At 39.6% G+C, this 25,964-nt stretch overlaps 2 protein-coding genes across 4 annotated transcripts in view; one reads left to right on the forward strand and one right to left on the reverse strand.

Moving 5' to 3' along the window:
• The first annotated feature begins 112 nt into the window (after positions 1–112).
• Positions 113–7,103, forward strand: PSMC2 (proteasome 26S subunit, ATPase 2). Its single transcript, XM_085216898.1, has 12 exons — positions 113–224; positions 370–407; positions 1,650–1,731; positions 2,361–2,460; positions 3,159–3,290; positions 3,915–3,987; positions 4,132–4,227; positions 4,445–4,609; positions 5,073–5,160; positions 5,868–6,070; positions 6,628–6,724; positions 6,825–7,103. Exons 1-12 carry the CDS (start codon positions 155–157, stop codon positions 6,980–6,982), a joined length of 1,302 nt encoding a protein of 433 aa, XP_085073024.1. The 5' UTR covers positions 113–154; the 3' UTR covers positions 6,983–7,103.
• Positions 7,104–8,975: 1,872 nt separating this feature from the next.
• SLC26A5 (solute carrier family 26 member 5) overlaps positions 8,976–25,964 on the reverse strand; it is a 32,986-nt gene continuing 15,997 nt past the window's right edge. For all 3 annotated transcript variants that reach the window (XM_085216874.1, XM_085216872.1, XM_085216877.1), the window contains 16 exons: positions 25,058–25,168; positions 24,311–24,492; positions 23,659–23,823; positions 21,274–21,426; positions 20,054–20,136; positions 19,813–19,960; positions 18,823–18,936; positions 18,404–18,481; positions 17,416–17,511; positions 16,108–16,214; positions 14,861–14,930; positions 13,165–13,257; positions 12,337–12,459; positions 11,640–11,852; positions 11,310–11,364; positions 8,976–10,757 (listed from right to left, as the gene is read on the reverse strand). In XM_085216874.1, coding sequence (XP_085073000.1) covers positions 10,615–10,757; positions 11,310–11,364; positions 11,640–11,852; positions 12,337–12,459; positions 13,165–13,257; positions 14,861–14,930; positions 16,108–16,214; positions 17,416–17,511; positions 18,404–18,481; positions 18,823–18,936; positions 19,813–19,960; positions 20,054–20,136; positions 21,274–21,426; positions 23,659–23,823; positions 24,311–24,492; positions 25,058–25,168 — 1,934 coding nt within the window. In that variant the 3' untranslated portion in view covers positions 8,976–10,614. The remainder of the gene's footprint in view (positions 10,758–11,309; positions 11,365–11,639; positions 11,853–12,336; positions 12,460–13,164; positions 13,258–14,860; positions 14,931–16,107; positions 16,215–17,415; positions 17,512–18,403; positions 18,482–18,822; positions 18,937–19,812; positions 19,961–20,053; positions 20,137–21,273; positions 21,427–23,658; positions 23,824–24,310; positions 24,493–25,057; positions 25,169–25,964) is intronic.

The following is a 25,964-nucleotide window of genomic DNA, read 5'->3' on the forward strand; positions in this document are numbered from 1 at the left end:
CTGTGTGCGATACGGGGCCGGGAGCGGCCCGCGATCCGCCGCCGCGCCGTGAGGCGAGGAGGGAACGGCCGGCCCCGGCCCGCGGCAAGGCGGCGGCGCGGCCCGGAAGCGTTACGCAGCAGCGCTCGGCCTTCCGGAGCTGGGAGGTTTCGCCATGCCGGACTACCTGGGAGCGGACCAGCGCAAGACCAAGGAGGAGGAGAAGGAGGACAAACCCATCCGCGGTAAGCGGCGGGAACGGAGCGGACAGGGCGGCCGTCGGGCGCGGGGATCCTCGCCAGCAAAGGCACAGACGGAGATGCGGCCTCGGAACGAGCTTCTGTCTTGTCTTTGTGATTGGCGACTTAAGCCTTTCTTGTCTTGTTTCAGCGTTGGATGAAGGAGATATCGCCCTGCTGAAAACCTACGTGAGTAACGCACGAACGCTGCTGGCTGACTGAGTAACGCTCGGCACTGCTGAGGCCGCACCTCGAGTGCTGCGTGGGACATCACTGCTAGAAGGACGTGGAGGCCCTGCGGGTGTCTTGGGAAGGGCGACAGAGCTGTGAGGGGCCTGGAGCACAGCTGTGATGGGGGGCGCCTGAGGGAGCTGGGATGGGTCGGTCTGGAGAAGAGGAGGCTCAGGGCAGACCTTACTACCTTACTACTGCTTACAGCTGCCTGAAAGGAAGCTGTGGGGGGGGGGTGAAGTTGGTCTCTGCTCCCAGGTAACAGCGATAGGACGAGATGGGACTGCCTTGAGTTGTTCCAGGGGAAGTTCAGTTGTATTAGGAACAATTTCTTCTCTGAAAGAGTGGGGAGGCACTGGTATAGGCTGCCAAGGGAGGTGGTGGAGTCACCATCCCTGGAGGTGTTCAAAAAATGTGTAATGTAGTTTAGTGGACATAAGTTGGACTGATGATCTTAGAGATATTTCCCAGCCGTAAATGATTCTACAGTGGGTCTGTAAAAGAACTCTTCAGAATAAAGAAACTTGCCACTTAGTGTATGTTGGGACGTGGATATGCTTGTCAGAAGTTTGAATTTTATTGACTGCATGACCCTGCAACTGCGTAAGGGCCCTGAACTACAGATTGAGCCCACTATGGCTTTTTTTTTTCTTTTTCTTTTTTTTTTTTTTTTGCTAAATTGATACAAGGGGGACCTTGTAAAGCAAATCCAGGTCTGCCTGTGTTTGGCAGGGCAATGCAGTAAAATATTTTATCACAGATGAGAATATGGCTTCTGATTTGCACCATGAATATTCTGCTGGATTTGGAGATGGTAGAGAGTTTGGAGAGGAAATAAAAGCACTCATGCAAATAGGATTTTTCATTTCTGTGCTGTTTGCAGAACTCCTCCTGGACCTAATCTTTACTAAGACTTGTTTTGAAACTTAAGAATGGTTAAAAAAAACATAAAACCAAACAAATTCCAAAGGAAAAACAAATCTGTGAGTAAAGATGTGAAAAAACTTCCACTTGCACACTGCTCGTAATTAACAGAAATGTGTTTATATGAGCTTCATAGTGTTGTCTTTGGTTGTGATCAGTAGTTTTTGTTATACCAAACCCATCTACTGAATATCTTGATGCTCAGCAGTTATTGGCACTTTTTCTTAAACATGAAATTATTGATTTGCAAAAATCAATGTGATGTTTCTTTTCCAGGGCCAGAGCACATACTCCAGGCAGATCAAGCAAGTAGAAGATGATATTCAACAACTGCTTAAGAAAATCAATGAGCTCACTGGTATCTTTCTTTCTTAACATGGCATTCAGTAGAAGAGCCACGAAAATGAGTATTTGAAGAAGCTGATTTCAAACCACTTCTTCATTGATGATTTTTAGTTTTTGCCAAAGGCTGCATTTCTTTATTTTTGTAACAGGCAGTTTTTATTTTGTAGGTGATGGTCTTGCTTTTGATTGGGCAGAGCTAAGCTGCACATATACATCTGTAGTTTTGTAGTTTAACAAATTTGCATTTAAAGTTGTAAGCCTGTTCATTACAGTAGTGCGGAACAAATCCCTTTCTCTGTCACTAGCTAACTTACGGCTTGTGTCAAACTACATTTGAATCATGAGTGAACTTCTGTGTACTGCAGAAAGACAACAAATTATCAGTAAGTAGTGGTGCCACTCCTTGCCCAATGAAGAGAAGCATAGTAGAACAGATAGCTTAGTGGCGTGGATAGCCTGGCATTTGCATATTCAGCTGGCACAGTCTTGTATCTTTTAGGAATCTTGAAGTTCATTAATGTTGTGCATTTGCATTTAATTAGAGATCTCAGGAAGTTTCCTGCTGGCCTGTGTGTAAAGTTATTGATGTTTGAAGACATACCAGTTGCTTCTTCCTTCTCACCTCGTTTGTGTTGTACGCAGGAATTAAGGAATCCGACACTGGCCTGGCTCCTCCTGCTCTTTGGGATCTGGCTGCAGATAAGCAAACTCTCCAAAGTGAGCAGCCTTTACAGGTTGCCAGGTGGGTGGATTCTTTTTTTGACCTTACAGTAGAGCTGCATAGTGTTAGAAAAGCAATTTATAATTCACATACTGTTTTTCTTTTTGAAGAAGAGTCATATTTTGTGCAAATTGAAAGTATTTTTTTATCATTGTATCAAAAAGCATACAAAATGTGTATAAAATGTGATATATGATGTTTTGCTTACAAAGAAGCAGCGTTGCTTCTGACAGGTTCTTGGCAGTACCAGGCAAGGTATTGGCAGGTAGGCCAACAGTCACATACAGAAAGAAAAGTTAAACTCATCCAGCTGGTGAAGGGGCTCTCTGGCTGTACAGCACTCCTTCTCAGGAAGCAGCCTAGGTCTAAGAGATGCTCTGCCTTCAGTGCCTAGCCCGAATCTGAACCCAGGGTGGCTCCACCCCTTCTGGTCATGTGGGGAGCACAAGTGCAAACAATTTGCCTTGCTCCCTAGGCCAGCCACACCCCTTCACCAGGTGCTCAGTTACCAGTTCAAGCCCTGACTAAACCATTTCCCTACAGATCTATTTCATACTTGTGCTTCTGTTATTGTTGTATGATGCTATAATATTAGAATCACAAGTTCTGTAGCTCTTTTAATGTGTTGGGAGCATATATCCACCATCTCTATCCCGATGTTTACACAAATAGGCAGTTAATTCTTTTCCTGATGATGTTAATTGTATGTTGTGTGTTAGATGTACGAAGATAATCAATGCAGACTCTGAGGATCCCAAGTACATTATCAACGTCAAGCAGTTTGCCAAATTTGTGGTGGATCTCAGTGACCAGGTGGCACCTACTGACATAGAAGAAGGCATGAGAGTTGGGTAAGCAAAATCCTTTGTGTTACAGTTTTACTGAAGACTCAAGCTTCTCATCTGATCCATTAGTTTGACAGCTCAGCAACTGTCATTTGGTATTGTCACAGGGGCTGAAATACCAGTAAGGTCTTTCTGTTGGAAGACAGTTGCTAATCTGCATGCTCTATTTAGGATATTTTGAGTTTGATGTCATTCTGGTGAAAGTCAGTTCAGTGCATGAGACTGAAACCTTTCAGTGTGGGCCTCAATAGTCCCCACTTTCAGGTAGCCTGAGCAGCATGCTTCCACCTTGGCTGTCTTGGCAGATACACACAGAGCAGCTGCAGGAAATGTTTGCTGAAGAGATGAAGCCAGTTATCTTGAGAATCAATATTTTGCCAACTTGTTCTCTGGGATATTTTGATATTTAGTTTTTAAAATATTTTGGAATTAATATATTTTGAAATATTAAGATCCTCTGCAGAGGAAATTCCAGTCTCTAGCCATTCTGTTAGCTTTAAGGGCTGGGTTATCTTGTTGCCAGAGAAAAGAATGGTTTAAGAATTCAGCTTCTTCTAATTTGCAGTTATTTTTTCATGACAGTTTTATTAACTGGTTTTAAAATAAATGTTCTTTACGCTTTCTCACCAGAGTGGACAGAAACAAGTATCAAATCCACATCCCCTTGCCTCCAAAGATTGATCCCACAGTCACCATGATGCAAGTAAGAACTGCCTTTGCTGATTTTACTTTGCTTTGTTCTCTCTACTAATTTTGATTACTTACAGTTTTATTCGTGGCAGTTGAAAGCCTACAGAGATATACTGCATCCAGGTGTTAACTGCTCGCTTATCTTTTTGTTGTGCAGGTGGAAGAAAAACCAGATGTCACTTACAGTGATGTTGGTGGTTGTAAAGAGCAGATTGAAAAGCTCAGAGAGGTGGTTGAAACCCCTCTTCTTCATGTAAGTAACCTTCAGATTGGAATTTTAATTGTTTTAAAGCTATGCTGATCATCTTTTAGCATTTGAAAAAGCAAGAAAAGAGTGTGTAAAAAGTCAAGGGAAAAGAGGTCTAGTTCTGACAAATGAAATCCAGTCTAGCCTGGTTCGTTTTGTTCTTCACTGATGATTTTCTGAATTTGCATTAATCTCTGATGCCTTCTGTTTCTCACCATTGCAGCCTGAAAGATTTGTTAACCTGGGAATTGAGCCTCCCAAAGGAGTGCTTTTGTTTGGGCCTCCTGGTACAGGCAAAACACTTTGTGCCCGTGCTGTTGCTAACAGGACTGATGCCTGCTTCATCAGAGTCATTGGATCTGAGCTGGTGCAGAAGTATGTGGGAGAGGTAAGAGCCAATTCTTAATGAAATGTGGAGTGAATCACAGGCCTGTAGTCCTGGGGATGAAACACCCTAGTAAGTCTAATGGATGAACGTACAGAAGATACAGGGGGGCAGAGGGTGTAGGTTGGGCAGTCAGTTACAAAACATGAACTATGTTGTCACCAATGAAATGAATTTTGCAGTTTAGAGTGTAATCTGTGTTTTGGGAGGACTCCGGAATGAGGATTTTGTTTCCAGCTCTACCACTTATTTTTCAGTTGGCCCTGATGTCATCTGTACTTTTTCTGAGTTCAAGAATAGTAATCTGTCTCTCATCTATAAATTGCTATAAGATTTATATCTTATGTTTGGTTTATACTAATAAAGGAGTTTTATCATTGGAAACTAGAATTGTTTGGAGGCGTGAAAGTTTTCCTTTTAACATGCTTTGAGTCTGTAACAAAGTCTTGATTCATTTTGCTTTCAGGGAGCTCGAATGGTTCGCGAACTCTTTGAAATGGCCAGAACTAAAAAAGCTTGTCTTATATTCTTTGATGAAATTGATGCCATTGGAGGTATGTCTGTAGTATGCATAGCTCTGACTTCATGGGAGAAATTGCAGATTTTCCTTTTGTGCCTTAATTCTTTATCCTGGTTGCTGCATTTCAAGAATTATGCTTGTAAATACCTAAATATTCTAAATATTTAGCAAAACTACTACCAGCACGTTAGTAAAAAAAAATAAATCTGTGTTTGGAAGAAGTACTGTTAACTTAAACCCCCTTCAGGTTCTAGACTACTTAGCAAACGTTTACTACTACCTAAAAATCACGTTTTCTCTTCTCTCCCCTGAAGAAAGAAGTACTTCAGTCCTGAGAAAGTAGACTGTGGTTGAGGGGAGATGTTAAAACAGGAATCCAACCCATTTATAAATCTCAGCAGTTTGGCCTGTTATTAGGCAGGGAAGTGGGCCCTTTAATGTTAAGGGTGAATCATAGAATCATAGGATCACCAAGGTTGGAAAAGACCTCCAAGATCATCCAGTCCAACTGTCCACCTATCACTAATATTTCCCACTAAACACGGCGCTTATTATAATTACAGATACTCACTTTTTATTTGAAGTGTATCGTTTTGAATTAATTCCTTCATATCTTCTTTCAACTCATCACAAATATTTGTATGTAATTTAAATACACTTCTCCTGCTTTCTCACACGCAGCAGCTTTGATATCTGCCTGCTCTGAAGGTCTCTCTGCTGTTCTGTGTTCTCTCTGTCCAGGTGCTCGCTTTGATGATGGTGCTGGGGGTGACAATGAAGTGCAGCGCACGATGCTGGAGCTGATCAACCAGTTGGATGGTTTTGACCCACGAGGCAATATCAAAGTGTTGATGGCTACAAACAGGCCTGATACTCTGGATCCAGCTCTGATGAGGCCTGGGAGGTTGGATAGGAAGATAGAGTTTAGCTTGCCTGATCTTGAGGTCAGAATGCTTTCTTTCACTGCCAAATATTTTCTGATATCAGAGTGTTTCTTCAGTTGGGGCATTACTGTCTGGATGCAGTTTACAAGAGTTACCGAAAGCAGCGCTCCTAACTTATGTGAAACTCCATGGAAATTTGGGGGATTCAGTATGTGCCAAGGAAAGTTTTCTCACACTGCCCAGATTTCATCCCTGGCAGAGAACCTGTAGTTATGTTTGCTGTATATTTCTATTTCAATAGATAGGTAATCTATTAACTGGTTCTATAATTTAGTTCTTAAGCTGGAGTTTGTTTTATTTATCTCTTTTTTAAAGGTTTCTTGAAATACTCCTCCCAGTAGAACTCTGTAAGGTATTTTCATAATTAAGTTTCATGGACAACTAGTATTTTATTGCTCAGTTATTCTAGTCCAGACGTAGGAAACGGTAGTCAGGTACCAAGTAAGAATTTTATTTTCCATTTGTCCTTGCTGGGGAAGAGGACAGCTGTGCTGAGAGCAGGTCAAGTCGTCACCTCTTTCATTGTGTGAACTCTTCTGCCTTCTGTGCTTTTCCAGGGGCGGACTCACATATTCAAGATACACGCTCGCTCCATGAGTGTGGAAAGGGACATAAGATTTGAGCTGTTGGCTCGACTGTGTCCTAATAGCACAGGTAAGCTGAATTTTCATTTAGCCATTTTGTGTATGCTTCGTCACCACTGGTGGTCAGTGTTGAACTTATTTGTCCTTTTTTTTTTTTTTTTTTTTGAAAGGAGCTGAGATTCGCAGTGTCTGCACAGAAGCAGGCATGTTTGCAATCCGAGCACGCCGAAAAATTGCAACTGAGAAAGACTTCTTAGAAGCAGTGAACAAAGTCATTAAATCCTATGCAAAATTCAGTGCTACTCCCCGCTACATGACCTACAACTGATATCTTGGAGTGCTTTTCCTGTTTCTGCAGTTAAATTTCTGTGAAACCAAAATCTGTACGTATGTGGTAACTCCTGGCTTGTTCTTGGAAGCTAGAAATAAATGAAGTGTTCCGAACAACAGGTGGGATTTCCTTATGGATGTGTTTTGCATTTAGTGGAGTCTTGCTGCTATAGAAATCTCGAAGTCTGATAACACAGCAATATATTTTTTAAAGCATGTACATACATGAAACAAGGCAATCTTGAGCTAGGTCCCCAGTCACTGTTTATACCCCCAAACCTATCATCTCTGCTGTAGAGGCACTACAGCATTCCTAAAGTGTGTGCAGTGTTTCCTAAGTTTTGATATGTCATTACACAGAGGGTGACCTTGATTGGGTACTCATCCTTCATAGCTTACAGTTAGACAACTTTTGTAGCAGACAGCATTAAAAGGGTGATCTTTATTCATCTACCATGTTCTTGCAGCTTGGTCACTGAAAAGCAGCCTTTCATTTTCTCTTTTTTCAAGCGTTGCATGAAAACAGAAAAAAAGCTTGAAGGAACATGGGAATGTAAAGCCTTATGGGGAACTGTTACATCTTAAATGTGAGAAAAGTTATATCAGGCTTTCTTACAAAAGAAGTGTTTGCAGTAGGGAAAGTGTATGCAGTGAATGGATTTTGTTAGACTTTTGGCCAAAGCATCAGTGCCTTAATAAACAAATTTAGGCATTCTGGTGTATTTGCCCATGTCTGATCCAAAAACTGATCTCAGTGGTTATTTTTGTAAGAACATTTTGGAGGGGGGTGCAGATTTAGTGGTAGGAAGAGAATGTTGCCATTTTGAGCCAGAAAGTAAAGTGGCTCAGAAAGTAGCAATGATTCAATATCAGATTATCAATACAGTGCTTGAAATTAAATGCATCTTCTACTTTAGCAGGATGAGTGAAGGATGTTCAAAGAATTTGGAGCTGATCAGGTATCCTGTATAATCAGTGCTTTTGCAGAGAATAGGGGGAAGGGAATATTCTGAGAATTAAGTAGCATCTCAGCATCAACTGAGACTTGGGTTGTGCAGTGCTATTTGCTGTCGTGAGGCTGCAGCAGTGAGGATCTAAATGTAATGAAGAGGAGAAAGAGCGGAGTCCTCTCCTGAGTTTAAAGGATGTGAGTTTGTTTGATGTTGCACTGACAAGTTTAAGGTAACTGAAAGTTAAATCCTATCTAAACAGCAGTGGGAAGATGAGCTTTTCAGTAGGTAATGGGCTGGAGTAGGAAGCGCTGGGTCAGCTGGTAGCAACAAAGCACAGGAATGTGAGACTCAACAAAAGCTTCCAGATTTTATGTTGCTGGATGGATTACTGACAGTGCTGGTAATAATCAGGAGCAAGTTGCACAGTATTAGTGCTGCACAGGCCGGCATGTAGGATGGTCTTGGCAAAGGCTTTTGATCCATTTTTTCAGCAGTTCCCCAGGCAAAGCAGCATTAATTGCACCATGGTGTGGCCTGGTGTACAAACAGTTGTATTGTTTTAACCTAATCCCACATACATGTGCGCACTTGTTTGCTCATTTGATGTCACAAAGTACAGCTGACCAGTTGTAGGGAAAGGTATCTTGCCTGAGAAAAGCACTTGTTGCCCAGAAGCTACAGATTACTAAAGTACAACCATAAGTAGGCATAACTTTTCTATAGCTTTTCTGAAAGTCTCAGTCAAAGAACAGAAGATGTGCACAAGTAGGAGGAAGGGAAAGAAAAACACCACCAGCTACTTCCCCAGACCAACTTTAGACTGTGCATGGCTGCTAAAATGAGCAAGAGAGAGAGATTTTTGTTAGGTTTCTTTTTCAGAAGCATTGATGTTTCCATGCCGGATTTGATGCCTGGAAGGAGCTGCATACCAGTGGTAACCCTTCCCAGCCCACTCCTTAACAACAGACATCAGTTCTGCAGTGTTGGCTTGTCCCACATACAGTGTCTTGCTGAGACAAAGTGGAGAGTTTCGACAAGTCCTGATAATTACTTTATTTTAGAATTCGACAGGATTTTGATGTGAACAGAAGAGACTACATAGTTAAAAACCGAAGCTGCAACAAGCTGAAGTAGAAAAATATACACTGTATGCAGATACAAAGGCTTGTTAAACTAGTAAACATTATAAAATGTACCCAAAGTTGTTTAAGTAAACACACACTGTGTTAACGTGCATTCATACTTTGAACTCCAGCTAAGCAGTATCTTCTGATGCAGAAAGCTTCCTATCCCTGGTGGCAGGGGATTTGGAGGAAAGAAAACATCTTCCTATTGCCCCTGGTTCTTGGGAAACTCGGTTTGCCTGAAGCAAACCATAATTGCAACAGTGTGAACCAAAATAAAAAATAGCAAGTTCTGCACTAAGAAGAGAGGAAATCATCTGAATTGCTGCATGCACAGGACCTTTGCTTTGAGGGTGCAAAACAAAATGGCACTGATCCTCCTCTACTGCCCATGTGCTACTGAAATAGCTCACAGAGGAACACTTCCAGGCTCCTACCTCTAATCAGATTCATACTGATAGTTCAGGGAATAACAGGCATTATTTTGCTTGAAGTGTTTCCAAATTTTATGTTTTAACCTGAAGTTAAACAGTGCTATAGTGGCCAGGTTGTAAAGACAAAAGAAAGAAAAAAGAAAAAAACCTACTTTTTCATTAAAAATAGCCAAATGCATTTTTGATTTCTACTGAAATCTATTTCACAAAACTTAAAAGCTGAGGCAGAAGCAGCTGTGCTGGTAGGTAGAAAGACATCTCAGGCAATGGAAAAGTACTCCTCTTTTGGACCTCTGAGACTTCGGACTGTCTAACCTTCTATTCCAGCTTAAGAGACTGCATATAGGGCATCAGTTCTTAAGTCCATTTTATCAGACCTCATTCCTGGCATAAACAGCTCTTGTCTTCAAACATGAGGACAACATAATTTTTGCTTAAAATGTGTTATATTATTTTCTAGAAGGTATAACTAGGTTTTGGCAGTGTGAGTACCATATTGATAACATAATAATTAAACAATGGTTTTCTAATATGAAACTCACAGTGAAAACACGTGGGCAATGAAGAGATCAGCACATTTGAGACAGGTTAGATATCTAAAATAAACAAAATGGTACCATCAAGATTTAAAAAGAACAGCAGCTAATGTTACCAGTGTGAATTCATTGATCCAGCTGGCAGAGTACTAGTTTATATAAAATCTGTGGTATGCAGATGTTGACATCAGGCTTTAAAAGCTGTTTAAGAAAATTCTGTAAAGACACTGGTACAGTACATTGGAACTGCAGAACAGTTATCTTCTGCAAGTGAGTTAAAGTGCCCATTTTCTCAACAGGAGTAGGAATGTCACCTTGTCTATCAGATTGTAGCATAATACAACAACTTTTCTCATCTTGCATAATTGTAAGGTCATGTCACTGAACGGCAATACCCTGATTGAAGGAAAAAATTCAGGAGCATGAAGGCTTCCAATTCTTTGTCCACTCTTCCTACAGAAAGTAAGCCCCACTCTATACCCGTAGATACAGACAGCCTTAGATACTCTTTAACCTGTGCAAATTGAATATTCAAAGTCTCTATCAGCATAAATCCAATGTCCGTTTTGCCAGTTGCCACTCTTCAGTGGTGTAGGGCAGTCTGTGAAGCAGACCTGTCTTTCACTCGGCAAGCAAGGACAGCGTCATGAATACTGTGAAACACCAACTCTCTTGTTACAGTGTTATCAAAAAAATTCAGTCTGGTCAGCTCATTCATAACTGGGCCTACAAAATAAAAAAACCCCACAAACACGGCATCAGTGCACAAACCAAAGTACAAGGATGGAAAACAAAAAATAATTCTTGTCAGGAAGACACTGACAAGAATTATTGAGTGCTACTTGTCACTACTTAAAACATTTAAAACATCCGGACGAATCATTACTCTTCTATTCCAAAAGAAAGTATTCCTCCTTTCTAGCTATACAGAGAGGTCTGTTATTGGCTGAAGATGCTACAGTTCCAAATATTGGGAACACTTCAAGTTTTTCTTATTACATTATTTAGAACAAGTGCAAACTACAATGTGTGTCATTCACAGTTTGCCAGCTGGAAAAAATGAGAGCAAGATCTAGTCCTCAGAGAACTCATTACATCAATGCTTCACTTCCAGTGAAGTGAAGACTCTAGGAGCTTGCTCTTTCCCAAATCCAATTTTAATGCAAAATTAGCACTGATACTACTGAGGCACCTGGCAGCAGAAAATAAATTCAAGGCCAGAGGAAAAGAGATGAAATATAGTCTTTCCTACAAAGGCACACAAAAAGCTCAACTCACCACTACAGCTGGCAATGCAGACACAGACACCAACTTCTTTGTATTCTTTTATAACCTGCAAAAGAGTTAAACTGAAGTTAAACATGGGTATATCATTGTGCACATAGCAGTTCTGGAAGATGTAAGCTTGTTACCATGAGAGCTGCACTTTCCACATTCCTTAGTATTCAACTGAAACTTACAGAGCTAGAGAATTAAAGTCATGATTATATGAGATATGGTCTTGTATCCCAGCTGACATTTACATCCCAGGACAGGCTTCCTGGTAAGTACTTAATTTACATATTAACTATGTTTTTGAAAAACAAACAAACAAACAAACAGACTTACTGATTTTAATGTTTTTGCTCCAACTGAATCCACAAAGTTCACTGGGGTGAAATCCAGAATTAAAGAATGGATGTTTGTTTTGGGCTCCACAAAGTGTTCAAGCTCATCAGGAGACCCATCTTGTACACCAGCATCCACAAATGCAAATTTTCCATTTACAGGTAACCCGTCATTTGCTATCTCATGTTTTACGCTCGCTTCCACATCATTGGTCTGTGAGAGAAGATAAATACAATTAAATGATAGCCAGCACTCATCCAATGTAGATCCCCTTCCTCTCCACACACGTTCTTCCAGATGCCAGAATCAACAGTGTGGTATCTATTTATTACAGCTTCTCATTTGAATTAATTTTATTATATCCTATTTCCACATGATTACTCCAAGCGTGAAGGAGAGAGGGGCAGAAGTAGAATCCTCCATCTTCTGCTCACAGCACTGCTGTTACAGTATGACAGTGTGAAGGGCTCTGCTCCACTAATGCTGCACCTGAATGTAACTAAGGTTCAACATGATTATCCATTCCAGTCATGATCCTCTGACCCACAGTATTCCTTAGTAGTCTGTCCTTTACACTTCACAACACTTTACAGTGCTTGTATTCCAAGCTTTCCTACCTGAGTAACACCCAGTATCTTGTATAAACAAGAATGGTAACACCAGAGAGCATCATGATAAAGTAGAGGTAAATATTTACCGGAGAATTCACCAGCTTCAGTACAGCTTTCTTTTTGACTTTATTGGCCTTCTTTACCTCCCTGGCATGCTTCTTCTGGGCTTTTTTTCTTGCTGCTAATATGGCACAAGGGTCCACTCCAGTCTGGCATGAAAAGAAAGCACGATCAGACAAGATTCAGCTTGTTAGGATGACACTGCAGTATCAATTAGCGCTGAATTCGTCACTGCCATAAATTTTGAAGAAGCCTGCATTATTCAGTGTTCCTTGGTGGTGGTGAGAACAGTATAAAGGAAGAAGGAATAATCTTCGCAAGCACTGTGTTAAGATGAGGAGGAGATGCATAACATTCCTCTCTTGAGGTCAGAGGTGCCATATTTCAACAGAATGCTGATTTGAGTGCAGAAAGTGAAGGGGAGATAAGTGTGCGTGGACACAAATTGCTAATACCTCTTGCTTTCTGAAGAAGTACCACCCACCTCTTTTGTGTAAGACTCGTCAAGGGAGCTACAGAAAAATGGTTCAGAAATTAGTAAGGATGTAATTGTTACCAGTCAGGCAGTTCTGTCCTTAGCTAGTTCTGTTACTGCCATTTCCACTCAGTCAGACCTGGGTTAGGCAGGAGGTGAAGCATACTCTGTATGTTGTTTATTCCCTCCCCATGTTGCTGTTTGCTAAAATGATGTGCAGTTGGCTGCAGATCACCTTCTCATATTTTACTGATGACCGGAGGGCACCAGAGAAACACTGCATTAGGGGCTACACTGAAGGCCCTGAAAGATGAACGTGTTTCAGAAAAAAAAGTTTGAAATTTCAAGACATGGGTATTAAAGATTTTGCTTTAATCACCTTTTTCTTCAGTGCACTTGTGTATGACTCACTATTGGCAAAATAAAGTGACGTATTAGCTTGAAATATTTTTATTCCAGGGTATTCTTTAACCTAAGGAAAAAAAACAAACATTGATGTGTTAAATATTGCCTGCATAAGTACAAGACATGAGGATACCTGTAAACACACAGCCGAAAAGCCAACTCAGAATGGCTATTGGCATGTATCAAGGATAGTCAGCAGTGCTGTGAGCAAAGCCAACTGGAAGATCAGAGCCTCCCTTTCAGGTGTCATACTGCACAGAATCAACATCATGTGACACTTCTTCTGTTTCAAAGAAAGATATAGCCATCTAAAGGAATGAAGTATTTACAGTTCTCTGATGATTCTATTTGCAGCTGATATTAATACGAGGAAATCATGCAGATTTAGGAACGCTTCCTTTTAGCCTCCCTTTATATGGGCATGATTTCCTTCTTTCTTTCTCTTTCTTTCCTGTGTCCTCAGCTACCAAAACAAGAGCCTATAGTTTTAGCCTTTAAGAATCTTGGTTGTAAACAGGCCTTTTTGTAGGTCTCAGTATCACTTCTTACCTTTACTTTAAATTAAGTAATCTCTGAGCAGCCTGCACTCTGACATTTTACATGAAAACGACCTGACCAGCAGCAGAGATCCTATGCTGCCAATCTCATCTTTATACAGGAGTAGCAAAAGCAAATTGGACTCGGTATAACAAAAACAAAGTCTCTTCTTCTTTGAATATGGCTATTAAGCATGTCCGTATATACTTTTGCTTTGCATCATATTCTAAACCCATCCCATTCTGTAGTTCTATGATCTTTAAGGACCCTCCCAACCCACCCCACCCCATTCCATCACCAGAACTACTGGTGAGAGAATGTTTTTAGGTTACTGCATGGTCTTTTCATATGGGTTTTTATCAACTGGTTCCTGAGTAAAGAGGGATGTAGCCTTCAAAGCAGCACCTATGAGAACATGGCAAAGCATACAGGAAATTGTAGCTGTGGTTTGTGAATAAATGCAGCATGCTTAGCTCCATTATTGCTAGATCCTATGTATTTACAAAACATACTGCTTTTGCCAGGCTTTTGGTTGAACAATATCACATTTATAAGAAGCTAAGCACATGGCAAACAATTATGCCATTAATCAAGTCTGTTTAATGAGCAGGGGATAGGATGAAGGCAGGGACATGCTGTTTAATAAAGCTTGTGCCTGGGGCCCACGGTACAGGAAGGATGTGGAGCTGTTGGAAAGGGTCATGAAGATGATCAAACAGCTGGAGCACCTCTCCTGTGAAGAAGGGTTGAGGAAGTCGGGCTTGTTCAGCCTGGCGTTCCAGCCTTCCAGTACTGGAACAGTCCTGGTGCTTATAGGTTTCATTTAATACTGTCACACAATTAAAGAAGCTGGCCTTGATTGCAATTGTGTACACAGGAAGTTCAGCATTTACATTTCTACAAATCTTACCATTCTGTACTAGGCCAGTGCAATGATAATTAGTGTAAAGGTTACTTTTGATCAGCTCCTAGTCAAACATATATGCAGGACAAGAAGGTAGCATTCTAAACAACATGGCTTTTCCTATTAACATTTATTTGCTTCCTGAAAGATATCACAGGTGCATATCAGACAACTGCCACAGTCATCTTTGTTCCAATACGTAAAACCACGCACAAAAATACACTCCTACCTCTTCATACTCTTCCACATCACAGTAGATATCTGTGTCAGGAATCTGACCAAGGATTCTGTATTGAGGTCTGGAGGGAAATGGAGGCAAACATTTCACTATTATCACTTAAAAAGTGGAAAAGTGAGTACTTAAATATTTTGAATCTTATTTTAAATAGTCGTTCTGTCTGCCACAATTTTATCTAAATGTGCTCAAATGCAGTGGTGGTTTGTGGAAGAAACAAAACCAAGGGGCCATTAAGGGGCTATTTAGTGATAAGTCATGTCAATTGCTTCTGTCAATGCAGAAACAATCCCGAAACTTAGCACTGTAGTGCTGCCATTTTCCGAATAGCATTGGCCACAGCATGCGGAGTTACAGAGTAAGTTTTCTTTGGTTTGAACTGGTGCAACTTCATTGACTATCTTATAAGTACAGCAGCTCGGACTGGCACAAAATATGCTGCAGCTCCAAAAAGCCTGCTGCCAGGTCAAGCATGCCTGAGAAGATGAACATTCCCAACTGAGAGGCAGTACGACAGCAAAGAACTGTGAAGTTTGCAAGGATCAAACCACGTACAGCTGGCAGAAGAATACACTTATTTATGCAGAGTGGAAATCTCAGGATTTGGTTTCATTCCAACGCAGATGGAAATGAAGACTTCTACAGATTTTCCATCTAGATAACCAACACCTTGAGCACAGAGACCTTGTGTAACAGGTGAAGTCCTATTCACACATGCTAGAAATCATTCTGCTCTAGATCTGGAAGACAACTTTTACTGTGAACTAAAAGCTTTGTACTGAGAGCAAGAAGTGATCTGAAAAACTAGAAGGGCATGGATACTTTTTTGATGATTTAGGACTTCTTTATAAAATTCTTAAACATTTAGCTAGTGATAATCTGACACAGCTTCTTTAGTTTGACTGTGAAAGTGCACAGAAAAGGTAATCATTTACTGAATCTAACACCAAACAGGTTTGAAGTTCTGAATTCCAAGCATTAAAAACAATACAAACAAGATTAAATTAAGTAAGAAATCAAAATTCCCATCTATGACTGAAATTTTGTTCTCAGAAAAATAAAATTTGAACCCTAGATCAGGGCCATGGGTCATGTCCTGCATGAACTACATTATGAAGCAGATTCTATACTGTATGCAGTTGAAGGGAGAGGAAAGGTCTGCTGCTTATTTGCATCCCTTAAACAAACAAAACCACACAGAAGTCCAACAAACACTGATGTTAATAAAGAAGAAATCTGACCTTTGTGTTCTGTAAATAACAGTTATCATTGCAAATGCTACTGCAGTAAGCAAACCGTAGTCTAGTCCCAGGAAAAGAGAAGCCACAAAAGCTACAACCCAGATGGCCTAAAACAAAGAAAAGTTCTGAATTAATATGCATCTCCTGTTAACACAAAAACAATAGCATAGTTCAGCCTGAAGTCTATATATCTCTTCTGCTCAGGAACAGGCTAGGATGTAATTCATCATGATAGCAGACTGTAATTGCCTTAACTTTTGAAAAGGGTGTAAAAGCTCAAGGCACATTAACATAACATCTGACAAATTGTCCAAAATTAATAAATATATTAAGTCCTATTCTCCAAAGAATACTGAAGGAGACTCCCAATGCTGAAGGATAAAGATACACATAAAGTATGCAAAAGTAGCTCTCATTTATTTCCATCTTTTACAGAGCAGTTGTTGCAAACTCTGCTATTTGCAGTGTGAACTGTAAGCTGTATAAATAAAACACACAAAGAAGGATTGGCCTAAGAACTCTTGAACAATTAATCGTCTTTGCCTGGATGAGACACCTGATTCCATACATATACTGAGAAGAGCTTGCTACTAAAAAAGGAAGAACTCAGTGCCATACCATATAGAAACTAGTTGCATTTCTGAGCCAGCAGAACTATTTCACAGATCTCAAAGAGCAGCTCAAGCCAATAATGGGGACATACCATTTTATTCTGATGATCTCAAGGATTTAGTTCTGTGGTTGTCCAGAATTTTGGAAATCCTCATATATATATATGGCTGCAATTAACTCCTGAGGTTGGGTATCTGACCCATGGGGTCAAGTACTACCTATATGTCAGTACACTGAGGTCTCTGCCACATCTCCACGTTCCCCCAGAAGTAAGCACACTGCTACAAATCACAAATCGTCTTACTTCAAGTCAGTAACAAACTAACATTAATCCAGAAAATCACTACGGACAGGTTTTTGGTTAATCTTAGAAGATGACAAATGCTTTCATGTAGTTTTCTGTTACTCTGTGTTTCAAATTCCTTTCAGACATTACTACAGCCTTCAGTACAGTTCCTATAGCAACACTGCAAAAGCTTTGCTTTTACCACAACTAAACTACTCCTGACCTGAGCTAAATGCTGTTGAACAAGCACAAAAACGTTCTTGTCTGCAACAGATCACTCTCCAAGGGTATTTAATGTCTTACAATGCAATTTGTAATTCCCTGCTAAGTTTCTACACTGTTTTGGAGGATAGGGAGGAGCAAAACTTTTAGTACAGTTAAATATATGCTCTGAGCTGTCCATTACTCACCAATTCAATCTTACTGGTTCTCCAGAAGTGGGCGACGTCTCCAAACTGTTTAAACATTCCTTTCAGGTTCACCATTACAATTGCAGCCAGCACTGTCTAGGAAAATTACAAAAATGTTATTTTCAGAAGCAAAAGATACCTGCTTCAAAGCATCCAAAATAACTGTTTTCTGTTCTCATAAAACTGATGTAAGTCTACTGCAGATGTTCAGCTTAAAAAACAACTTTTCAAGTATTCAGTGGAGATATATTTTTCTTCCTGTTACAGAAATGGCAAGCCAGAATCAGTACAATTTGATTTACTCTCCTTCCCAGCAAGAGAAATCGTGTATCCCTGAGCTTCAGGCTGCTGCAGTTATAATGCCTGCAGTACTTGAAGCAGCTGTAATCTCAGATTCAAGTTTCTCTGCAATATCTTGTAAAAATTCTTATGGGTGTGAGCCAATATACATCTCGTATTAAGAAAGCAAACAAACAAAAAACAGCAAAACAGGAATTGTATATCATCCCATGCATGTCATCAGAATCATGTTGGTTTTTTTAATCAGTGTGTATCCATTCACATGAATAAAATTTAATAGAAATAAGTAAAATTGGTTTTACTTCAACTCATTATGCTGAGCCATCACCAAACCCCAACCCTCTCCAGCTGATTTATAACTGTCATTTAACTTTCCAGCCTTCCTATCCTGCAAAATAAAAAAAAAAAAAGTGGAATCATTTGAAGATATTAATTTTATGTCTTAAAACCAGAGTCCAGAATGCTCAATATTAAAAACAATAACAAAACAACAGCATGCTGTATTTTTCAAAATATTTATTAATTGTCAATCTAACTTACAGCAAGAATCTACACAAAATTGAAGGGTTTCTGAACCAAGCTCTAACTGACTGCTCACTTATCAACCACTCCATAATCTCTGCTGTAAGCAATACTAGCTGGCTTCTGTTCACCAACATGCAGTGCTTAGTAGGCAAAACTACCTTACCTGTGGAAGTGGCTCGAAGAGGTATCCAATTGCCACAATTACCAACAGAACCATAATTGAAGAGAGTGCACCTGCAATCTGAACAAAATAAGCAAGAAATGACATCTGAATAGCCAGAAATGGCCCAAAAGGGCAGTATTACTCATGAGCTAACGCTTCCTGTGCTTCCCAAAAGGCTGGTTGAGTCATTTCTGATCCCTCCCACAAAATTTGTCCATTCTCACTGTCATGTAGCCTCCTATCCTGACCCAGACAGGATATGAAACAGGGGAAACTGCAGTTACTTCTTCTGGCCAAGGCAGAGAAAGGCAGTCTAATGAAACTCCAGTCTTCAGCTTTGGAGCACAAAAATTGGAAAGAAAAAAAAAAAAAAAGGAAAAAAGAAAGCAAGCTTTGGCTCTAAATTTGGGTTTACATACCTGAGTTTTCCCACCAGTGCTTTCCTGAACAAGACTCCGGGACATTGAGCAAGTGATTGGAAAGCTTTGGAAAAACGACCCCACAGAGTTACATATTCCCAATGCAATAAGTTCCTGTGTTAAAAAAAAATCAGAACAAAACAAGAGGCAGTTATGCCTAGCAACTGTATGAAGGTGGATCTATCCATACATAATAACAACTACCTCTTATTTACAGTGCTTTTATAGCTACCTTATCATACCTTGTACATGTGAGAGAACCACAAGTACAAGCTAATGCACATTAAATCATCTGTTAAATGAAGTATTTGATAAAGTGCTGGAGACATTTCTCATCCTTAAGCGTTACTGTGATTAGTGAGACTGAAAATTAAAATGAATGATAGAATTGTTTGTTTTTAGGAATTTTTTTCAACTCATGGATAACTTGAATTTTAATGCTAAAATTGCATCAAAAATGTTTATCATACAAATAATGTTCTCTGCTTTCTACTCTAAAATATCTATTTATTAAGAATAAAACAAACAACAACTATATTACCACCCACAGGAAACAAACCAACTATTTGCAATGGATAAATAAAAAGTAAAACATGACTGGAATTTCTAAAACCATATATAATAGTTCTTTGGTACAGAAGATGATACATTATCACATGGGAACTCAATGTTCCACTGTGAAGGAATGCAGAAGTAAAACAGGCGCCTATTAGGAAAGTAGCCTAAGTAATGACTGTCCCAACAATTATTATTTGTGCACACGTCCAACTTTAACCAAAGTTTCCCAAAACAAAGGTATAAGTGTAACTAGTCATTAAAACAGAGCTACAAGAGCTTAAAATAACTCCTGGCATTTAATTGTGTAGGCTGCCAAAAACTTGATTCCACAGTGAAAGAAAAACCCATTCTTGTCCAATATGTCTTTCTGCTTTAATAAAGAAATGAAGGTGACAGTGAACATTTTCCATAGAAAAATTCAAATACTTTTACCTGATTCCCATCAATGGTGTAACCATGTTTAAGGGCAAAGATCTTGGCCATAGATACAGCCATTGAAAATCCAACTATTGCTATTGCTACTGCATCTATAAATATTGCTGGGATGAGTTGAATCTCAGGAACTGATGGTGCACTTAACCTTGGAGAAGAAATAAATGGTTACAATTACTATAACAAAAGCTACACGTAATATGAAAAAGGTATAGTTTGAATGAGAATATAACACCCCTACCCTTGAGGAATTTTCCCAACAACATCCACTCCATATGACTCAGTCAGATTCATTCCAGCTGAAACTCCTGTGCCGATAATGACCTAAAAACCCGCAAATGCATGAAGGGCTAAGAAGAGATAAATATGTCTGAAGGAATAATAGCTTATTGTAAGTAATACACAAAGGATAACATTCATTTGTCAATCAGTTTTCTAAGAGTTAGTGGTTATAGAAGCAGATAAAAGGAGGAAGTTCTAAAGTTTTCCATTCATCACCTTCAACCCTTGCTGATTTCATTTGCTGGAGACAGTTAAATGGATCATGTTGTGGTATGATCCAAATCACACAAACACCCTTTGCTTGAGCTAAGCCCAGGTAGAATAGCATGTATTGGGAAATGCAAATAGCACCACAGAATAGCATGTATTAGGAAACTCAGTGCAAGAGAAGGATTCCACTGCCATATTTTCTTGTGCAGAGTATGCAAATATAACAGGTGCGGGAGCAATGAAAGCTACAGGTCTAAGATTGTGGTGCTATTGCCTTACTATTAAACAATACTCTAAAGCATCTCCTCCATCATCTCTGAGAAGCACCTCTTTTCTTCATTCCTCATGCAGGTTGTATCCATGCCTTCAGCTACTCCCTTGGCTGTGATTTTGTGCAGGTTGTTTGCTAGCTCTAGTTATCTGAGAACTCATTTTTAAATCCAAACACTTTTAAAGGTGAAAGTTAATGTGAGATGTGGACTAGTAAGATGGTCTGATACTTGACTGCAGGACTGATTGTATTTTTAAAAACTACACTAAAATCCATGCATAGAGCAGTTTCAGAAATAGAGAAAGGAACAAGTCCCGCTGTTTCCTGCTCCTCTTTCTACCACTGCATTTTAAAAAGAAAGCAAGCCCTGCAGAATCTCTAGAACAGGCATCTGTAAGCACCTTTCAACAGGAGGGGATTCTGAACTCTTGTACTCCATGCTGCTCAGAGGCATGTCATGCCGAGACTCACTCAGTTGCCAAAGCTCAATTCTTATTTGGGAGTTCTTGCCTAAAACTTGGGTACATCAGTGCCTAAATCTCAGGAGCACCCAAACTCTCAACTGGACCAAGTCTCAAACAAATTACATTCCACAGAAGTTACCCGAAAGCCCCACAAGACTTGATAAAAAATGAGATCAATTCTACAACTTTAGAAGAGGTATATGATTAAGCTACAGAATTTCACAACTGACTTACCACAATGATCTCCATAGGAATAGGAACTGGCAGTTTCTTCTTAAAGCGGAGATTGATTTCCTTGCCAATCAGCAATAGAGCAATGCATGTTAATCCAACAATCAATGCAGCAATATTGGTTGTTGTTATTTCTGAAAACACAGCAGCTAGGCTCTGTAAGACAATAGGAGTATCTCCATGAAGATCATAATTATTCAAATTTATTTTCTTAGGGTATTTGCCTGCTGTTTTTATTCTACATCTATAACTGCAGCCAATCATTGCTTCACCCAAATCCCCACTGTTCCAACAAAATACAGAAGTTCAGAGTATTTCAATGAGGGAAATAGATTCGCAACCACTTATAGTATCAATCTTACTCAAATGGGTCAAAACTTTGAGAACAATTGCTATCATGGGGGGAAAAGTCCAAAATCTCTTATGCTCAGCATTTTCACACATATTTCATACAGGCATCGACCTGAAAGGAGTAAATACCAATCTCTTCTAATACCTTCAAGTATTCTTTGGCAAGTCACATCTATTCAGAGCTGCAAAAGCCATTTCTAAAGGATAAAGCTGCTGATACCACCACTGAAGTTACTATAGCAATGTGATTAAATAACAACAATCTTGCAACAACTGGCCATTACTGCAAAGTTCTTTCAGCTGAAAAACACTATTAGAAAGGGTGTTAGAAAAGGAAGCTTTCTGAAACACAAAAGTTACTAGAGGGTAAATAAATCCTTTAACCATTACTCCATCTTCTTCCACAGCATTTTAAAAAGATGACATAAATGACCCCTGGAGAGGTCTTTGAAAGAAGAGACACATATCCTGCATTAGATATTAGGAGAATTACAGCAACTACCGGAATATTATCAGAGTCCTGGCAGCTCACTTTGAATGCACACCTTCCCTCCGAATTGTTTGGCAGTTAGTATTCTCATATCTATATTACTGAACTAAACAGTAAATTCAGCAAGTAATTATTTAGCAAAATAATTTAGCAATCCTGTGTGGCCCTGTTTCCAAAAGGTTTGTTGAATCTGAGCAATTACACAAGAAAGATTTCCAAGAAACATTTCCTACAGCCTTCACCACTGAACTGAAATACTGAAATACTGATTGCTCAGCAATAAAAAAGCTTCAATCTGTTTAAAAGCTTTGGATCTCATAGATACTTCAGACTTTCCCTATCCTTCTACTCAAGATTTTTTGTCTGCAAAATTGGAACACTGATTATGTAAACTTGGAGCTTCCTAGAATGGTAGGTAAATCAGTTCTAGATGCATTTCAACTCTGTTGTTCGTAACAACAAGAAAAGTAATCACAGAATCACAGAATGGTTGAGGTTGGAAGGGATCTTTGGAGGTCATCTAGTGCATTCTCCCTGCTCAAGCAGGTTCCGTTTGAGCACATAACCCTGGACTGTGTCCAGGTAGCTTTTAATATCTCCAGAGAAGGAAACACCACAACCTCTCTGGGCATCTGAGCCAGTGCTCAGTCACTGTCAATATTTCTAATTGGAATCATAACTAAAGCTTTAATTTATGCTTTGGTTATGATTTCTATTAGAAATGTCCCTTTAAACAATACTTTGTGTAAGGTATCTGTTAAGTTTCTTTCCAAGTACAACTGTCAATTTTAAATTTAAGTGAACAAAAGCATTTGGATTTACTGAAATCATATTAACCAATTAACAGCTTTACTCTGCATAGTTTCTCTTCTATAATTATGAATCAAATGTTGTAATGTTGTGCATTAGACAGAAGGTGTGTGGAAAATAAGGCTATGTATGAGCTATGCCAAATACTGGATCACTGTATGCTCCAAACAATCAGTTCTAATGTTTATAGTCTTTAATAAATTGTACTTTTTACACGGAGTGCCTTGCTTCAAAAATAGTTCTCTTCCACTGCTTTAAAGAACAGGTACATTTATGATGGCACAGCACTTTATGTCCAGTCACACTGCAAAACAGCTTACAGACAGGAAATGAAGAATACAGCCATCAGGAACAGTGTGTGAAATTAAAGAAATACAGACCGGACAAGGTTCTGAGAACAACATTTCCTACTTTTGCAAAACATCTCTGGTTTACAGTAAAACGTGTCATACAAAGCTTCAGGCTTCTTTTTCACTAGGAGAACAGATGTTTTCCTATAAGAGACCCATTCCAATGAGTTTTATCTGCTCATGTTGGAGTGTGCTGATTTATTCTCACCCAAGATACACTTTAAGATGCTCAAATATTGCTTTAACACTTAAGGATCTGATACCCAGTTTTGAATACTAAGGCACTGTTCTACTCAGTGCCAAAATACTTTTTTTTAATAGAAAAGGACGTAAGTACTAGACCACGACAACGTGGCATTTGCATATTTAGTGAAAGTAGTTACTTACATACACAACTGAGAGGGGTCCACTGTATCGGCTAGTCTTTACTCCAAGCAGGTACTTTAACTGTGATGTGAAGACATGAACTGCAGCAGCAGTAGTAAATCCTCGCACCAGAGGCTCTGTTAAATAGATGGCGACAAACCCAAATCGAAGGAAGCCTAAACACAACTAATGAAGAAGAGAAAAGGGAACCGTGTGACTCTCATTGTAATCTGAATCTCAGCACAACATAGCAGACAGATCTTCTTATCCCCAAACCAAATGAGGCAGGCCTGAACCAGGCCCTTTCATAACCTCGTTTCAGTAAGTAGCCATGAATGCACCAAATCTTCCATTCAACTGGCAGGTACAACACAAGACACAAGTAAACAGGTGCTTGTATGCATTTATGAAACATCATGTAGAGTTCTTTTCTGACAAGATAGGAAAAAATGAAAGGGGAGGTCCTGTTTTTGCCAGTCAAGCCAAGATGCCCAGACACAGACTTGCTTCCCACGCATCTCTCTGCAAGCCACTTCTGCTACATGGCTGCCGTGAAGCAGCCTGCATTCTACACAGCACACTGAAGCATAAGTCTGTTGACTAAGATCCGCTGCCCCTTGCAGCTGTAAGTCCGGCAGCAGCTCTTACAACAAACAGGTATGTATGCACATACCTGGATAATTCCTGAAAGAAAGGCGAGGGTCACAGCTACTTGTACGCGCTTGTCATCTCTAAGACTGTAGTAATCTGAGGCATCTGTAGTGTTAGTTGAGTTATAGCCTACAAAGGTCACTTCATCAGGCACTAGTCTCACAGCAACCCCACCAACCATCATACTAATCACAGCAAAAGTGCCTGAAATAAGGGGGAAAGGAAAATAATAAGTTAAAATTCTGGCAGGTGTAAGGAACAGTTCTTCCTTACTACTATAGGCTTCCTTACTACTGCAAAGATCCATGGAATAATTTGATAATAGATTCTTCCATCTAAATAGCATATTTTTTTAATCCCAGAAGTTATTCCAGTACTCAGCATCACTAAAGCTATTTAGATATTGAATGCAGACCTCTATGGTAAGAAAACATCATCCATTTTTCTATCTCAGTTTCTATTATGCAATTAGAGACCCATGGCCAGACAGATGGTTGACAACAGAGATGAAATCATAGTTCAGGAGTTCATAACACACGTTTTCAGACGTAACCACATCCCTCTCCCCCCAGCTCTTTATTCTTTCCTAAGCAGGATAGATAAATTAGCAATAAAAAAACTTGCTCATGCTCAACACATTTGTGTATCGCTTATTCACTTAAATGTGAGTTTACAGAAAACCACTACACTTTCTATTTATATAAGTTAATTTTTAGAGTTTTGCTAGGCACAAACACACAAAGAATTTCAGTTATGCATACAGTTATACCTATTGATATGTGCTTGGAGGTCCCAAAAAAAGTATACAGAAAGACAGGATAAAATGAAGAATATAGGCCAAATACTGGGGGAACAGCTGCCAGCAAAGCATAAGCTAAACCTAGAAAACAAACACAAATACGTATGTTAGCAGAACAAAACAATTTCAAGCAAAAGGATTCAAGTCTACTGAAGCTGAACTCATCTAATATGAGCATTAGAGATTTATCACAGGTAAAGAGAAGTCTTGCAGAGAATATTCTTAAATAAATACACATAATACTTTAAGACAGTGCCCAGAAACTTGAATGATTTAATTCAGGAAACCACAAGTCTGTAACTACAGGCATTGCAGATGTGCATGAGTATGTTTGTTTGTGTGCACGTGTCTTTGAGGTTGGAAGTATTTCAAAACAGTTAACAAACACATTTTGTGTCTTTTGTTCTCAAAAAATTAGTGAACACTCCATCATTATAAATCCAGAACACATTTAATTTTTCTCCTCCTTTTTAATCAGACATGATTTTCATGGCATCTCACAACTGACCAAACACTTTCTTCCTCTCCTCTTCCCAGAATGTGTGGGATTACATAACGCTTCACATATCCATAAAACGTGTTCCTGAGTGTATAAGAAACAAGGGAGTATTGTTTACGATCCATTAAGACAAAGAGCTTACAGTCCGTATTCCTTCCAGTATAGTCAGTAAATGAAATTGCTTTGTTATTAAGACATGCAATCCCTTGCAGTCTAAGTGCAATCCACAATATTCCCATTTGTTGATGGAGCTGGCAAGCATGAGGATAAAGCTGTGGGAAAACAGCATTGAGGGAAGCCAGGGAGGAACACCTCTCACAGTGCTCTCACTCCATGGGACTGCATGAGTGCTTACCATGGGACTGTGCTCACTAGCAA

The sequence above is a fragment of the Meleagris gallopavo genome, chromosome 1 (genome assembly GCF_905368555.1).
Source record: "Meleagris gallopavo chromosome 1, MGAL_WU_HG_1.1, whole genome shotgun sequence".
Lineage (NCBI taxonomy): Eukaryota > Metazoa > Chordata > Aves > Galliformes > Phasianidae > Meleagris > Meleagris gallopavo.